This window comes from Sceloporus occidentalis, unplaced genomic scaffold (assembly GCF_023333645.1).
Source record: "Sceloporus occidentalis isolate IW3139 unplaced genomic scaffold, rSceOcc1.0.p SCAF_30, whole genome shotgun sequence".
Taxonomy (NCBI): Eukaryota; Metazoa; Chordata; class Lepidosauria; order Squamata; family Phrynosomatidae; genus Sceloporus; species Sceloporus occidentalis.
The window spans coordinates 11,125,001-11,130,000 of NW_028317010.1; the positions used below are offsets into that span (position 1 = coordinate 11,125,001).

The 5,000-nt window shown below is 36.9% G+C and overlaps 1 protein-coding gene across 11 annotated transcripts in view; it reads left to right on the top strand.

The window, feature by feature from the left end:
- The window catches only part of LOC149299041 (transcription factor COE3), a 95,772-nt gene that overhangs the window by 79,724 nt on the left and 11,048 nt on the right, over positions 1–5,000 (top strand). For all 11 annotated transcript variants that reach the window (XM_089486985.1, XM_089486986.1, XM_089486991.1 and 8 more), the window contains one exon: positions 4,622–4,710. In XM_089486985.1, the coding sequence (XP_089343111.1) occupies positions 4,622–4,710 (89 nt within the window). The remainder of the gene's footprint in view (positions 1–4,621; positions 4,711–5,000) is intronic.

Below are 5,000 nucleotides of genomic sequence, written 5' to 3' on the forward strand. Positions count from 1 at the left end.
AGTGTATGTCACACCCTAGCTCAGAGAGCAATGGGTTAAGGTATGATAACCAAACTAGTTAACATGATAAAAGATGCGGAGAGAAAACAAGCGCTGTCACGAGAAGCCGACGTCCCCCGAATGCTGTCGATTGCTATATTAATAATCATAGCAGGCAGATTTAATATTTCGTGGACGCAGCTGCAAGTTGATAGTCTGATACCGATTTCTGCTGCCACATTAGCTTCAGCGATCCCAACTTGAACTGACATCACAGAATGTTAAAATTTTATCAATTGTGCTATGATTAATCCCCCAGTACACTGGAGTGACTTAAATATTTAGAGTGTTTCTTCTGTTATGGGAGTAATGCATGTAAAGCAACCAGATTAACTCCGGAGCACTCAGAAGTATTTAAATATGTATCCTCCTAGAGCTGTAGGCTATTTCTGCTCGGAGGATTCATTGAGTTTATTTGGTCATGTCAGTCCCTATTTGTTTGACCCACTCTGGATATTGGCCTGCATATGATAACAGGATATCTGCTTCTTTCAGAGACTGTCTGATTGCCTGCCTCATTTGGCATGGAATGTGATTCTTGCTATTGTAGCCTTGCATTCATTCAGGTCTTTATGGCTGTGCGATTTTCTTATTCTAAAATAAAAGCTCTCCGACAAAAATGACTATGCATTAGGCTGCGGTCGCCTACTCAAATGGATATTAATACAGTTTATCTCTCAAAAAAAGGGGGCGAATAATGTATTTGAAACGGATAAAAGGCCCTTTCCGTTAAATGAGGAATGTTAATGTCTTATGGCATAGTTAATACAGGGAATATTTCACCAGGGACGCTTGTTTTATGAGTTTTGATACAACAGACTAGAAATCTAACATCATTTATATAATTGTGCCAAATATTCATTCCCTTCACACCCTTTGGTCTTTTCCTTCTGAATTAGAATGCGGAGAGATCACGGGTGTTAATTGCTATTTGGACTAAGAGTGTGCGTGTATTTGTAGAATGTTTAAATACAGAATCGGTATATAAGGGCAAAAGATCAATCAAATATTAATAATGAGTGATATAGATAGAAAATATTTCATATTTATTTTATATGTATCCCATTTATCTCTCCTTGTAAGTTTTTACTGTACACAATGCTATCTCGTATAAAAACACTTAATTCGCTGCATATATTATTAAACAGGCACATTTGCCTTTTTCTGTCTTTTTATATATAATTTTTTTTCTCTTCACCCATGGAAGTTACCCAAGGCTCCTTCTCTAATTATCCACGAGGTCAGTAAGCAAAATTGGGAAGAAGCTGGGAGATCAATACAAATTATCCCTGAGCAAACCAGTGCTGACAGTTTGAATTGCAGCATATGTTTACCCAAAATCAGGCAATTTATCTTAATATCAGCAAAGTAATGCAGTGCAGGTGAAAGGTCAGGCAATCTCTCCACCTCATAATTACCCAGTTCTAAAACAGGAAAGTGGTATTGATTGGCGTAGCTCGTACTCTGACTGGGACATGCCAACGCCGTGCCCTGGCTCTGCTGGACTCTTGGCTTGCAATCTCGACACGCTAAGGATTTATTACATGTGTGCGAAAGGTCTTGTGTTCCGTACTTTAGCTTAATATATTGAAAGCGATATCTCTCCTGCTGCTCATCAGCTCTAGACATGGGGCGTTAGGTCATATTTTTAATTGACTCCCCTAGCCATCCGTATTCTGATCCCCCCCAACATTATAGACACTAATAACATTTTGGGTACGCGCCAAAGTTTTTCCACTTTTTTTTTTTTTAGTAATTGCTGTATTTTTAAAGCCAACAATGAAACCCCTTTTAAAAAGACTTATTATTGCCAAATGAGAGACATTTAACGTCCAGAAATACGAGGTCACATTTATACCAGTGTCACTATGAATCACATTTCCAAAGGGAAGATGCTTTAAATGCATCTCAAACATATGGAAATATCTGTTCTGAGATGAAAGTGTATAGTTATTACAAGTCATAAAGCTTTTGAAAGCTTGCATTAAAGCTTCTATCACCTGTCACTAACATTTGCATGAAATCAATAGCTGTGAGTCATCTATCTTTTGTGATTACCTTTCATCACGGCAGATTCATTAAGTCAAACAGTCATAGTAATTAGGTCGATACAGTGGAAACTTTAACATGTTACAAGAGGACTGTAATTCCACATTTTACATTTTCAACTCTCGGAACCCTAATACCGCACAGGATATATATATATATTGTGTAGGCCAAAAACAAACGTCATGACAAATGGGCCACATACTCACTGGTGACAGCTTCTGATGATCAATGGCCTGATTATAAAGTGCCCCCAACATATAAAGAATTAGCATCCCGTAGAGTTGGACATTTTCACCGTGTCACACATGCCAAGTCATTTTGTGGAGCTTAACTGTTTGCAGAAGAAAAAAAAGAAGGGCAAAATCACAGCAAAAGCCAAGTCATGTAAAATCAATACATTGGATCAATTCTTTATTAACAAGAAAATGTCTTACTTCACATTCCTATGTGGACCTTTATCTCCGGAATACATGATGGAATGTCAAATCAAATTGCAGTCTTCAACTTTCTGTCATGTTATTGAGTGAATATACAGGCAAGGTGCTCATGTTTACACAAAGAACTTCAGCACTTGTTAGCAATGATCACAAATTATTTTGGGGAATGCCGCCCTTACCCGGTTTGTAATAGATGCGAATCTGTAAACTTGCATGAATGGTCAAACTCAAAAACAGAAGACCAAGTATGCAGAAGGGGTCTTTATTATTCCACCTATTGTTCTAATTTGTTCTCAGTTAATTTATAGCAGTTCATGCAAGGTCCAATGTATATCTGAAGAGTAGACTATGCATCTTCATCGTCCATAATTGCCCTTAGTTTGAGGGAACGAGTGATGGTGCTTCCAGCACTAGCAGACTGCTACTTAATATATTAGATAGGCAGTTTGGGGTTGGACGCATCTACAACATCTAAGAGTACATGTCCAGCTGCACCAAGTCCTTCCTACTGCATAACGTTCCAATGATAACAGGAAGAAACCAGACAATTGGGTCACCAAGAATAAACAGCTACTGTGCATTGAGTCATGTTTATATAATGATGATCTCATGGTGCTGGGAGATCCTTTGTCTTAATCCCAAAGATAGATCATTTAAAGCAAATATACCAGAACCCAAAATATTACAAGGTGCTTTTGTAGACATATCGTAATGAAATTATTAACACCACTATTTATCAGAGCGGCCATCTTGCTTGTAAAGCAAACTGCTGGTAAAAGATGTATATAAACTTCTAAATAAAACATTTGTAACTATTATTGTGCCCTGATGTAACAGCTTACTTTATTTGTTGATCAAATCTCCCAGCATATGTAATTTGACACATTTGGCAAAAAGGAAACATTCAGCTCATCTACTCTGTCCATTTTGCCTGTTGTAAGGAGTCAAATAAAGTAAAATGTGCTTTTCCTCTCTAACTCACCAATCATGGCCTACATTGCAGGCCAGATAAAGACTAAGCAACATTTTCCATTAGTTTATCACATAACATGAAAACAGTCAAACAGCCGCGTGATTTATGTTGCACCTTTCACAGTAGAGTTACTTGGGTTAAAATGATACCCATATTACAAAGTCATAGAAACGAATAAGTATTTTCATCTTAACTCTGGAGCTAAGGCCTTCAGGCTCCATTTTCTTTTGCGTCTGGCAGTGCTGTAATAAAACCCCATGACTTCTTATAAAGCTTGTTAAACACAATGTGTGCAGTCTAACCGAGTCAGGACTGTGATTCATGCACTGTACACAGCGGCCGCGTCTCTGATTTACGACCCAACGCAGTTCATAGTCAAAATTACAATTTAAAAGAATGTTTGAGATTAATTACTATTTGTGGCCTGCAATTTCACAAGACTAGTGGATTGCAGCTGTAGAATGACAGTACTCCATATCGCTTTGTAGCTGGCCATTCGCAGATTATTAAAGCTTTGCAAGATTAAGTGTTCCTCCTGCCTGCCTTTTTGCTTAGGCAATTTTCTACACAAAAAAAAGACTGCGAGAAACCAGCAAAAGCTGGACATATGTCATAATTTCCAGCTTCCCATAAATCCGCCGCTAGTATAGGAAACGCTGCCTAACAGAGACATCATGGGATGGCTATATTTGATGTTCCATATGGTCTCTGCACCTTCACATACTGCATTTATCCGTCTTTTTCGGACATTCATTGGGTGGTCTTTGAAATACTTCACAAAAAAATGTATTTTTCTATCAATATCTGAAATATGTATACTATGTTTTTGTATTATTATTATTATTATCTTGTATTTATATAGATGTATGACGGGGAAGTTGCATTAAATTACTGTAATCCTTATTTCTCCTTTTCTGAGACCTCTGATTCTGGATTTTCTTTCAATGGAATGACTTGTTGTCCCACAGCATACAAATTCCTCTTTATTACATCACTGAAATGATCATCAAGTGTTCTCGATATGTTTTTGTTTGTAATAGTTCTTTCAAGATAAATAAATGTAAAACAATACAGAATTAACAGTTCATGATGAGTAACAAACAATGCTGTTTTACTTTTTCAGCTCTGAATGAACCAACCATAGACTACGGATTCCAGAGATTGCAAAAAGTCATACCAAGGCACCCGGGAGATCCAGAACGGTTACCAAAGGTAACAACTGTTTTTTCATTACTTTTATTAATATTTTATATAATCTTTTATATATATATATATATATATACACATACACACACCTATACATATATTCTTTCATTTCAGAATTATACTTGTAAAACATCCAATCTACGTCTGCAGCAAATCATTCCTTTAAGAAAAGATAGGGTAAAAATCACTAAAAGTATTGCGACTCGGCTAAAGGAACATAAACTTCCTGCATAATGAAATAGTTCAATTAAACATTTTCCACTCCAGTAGCCTGTAGTGATTTCAATCTAACCAGT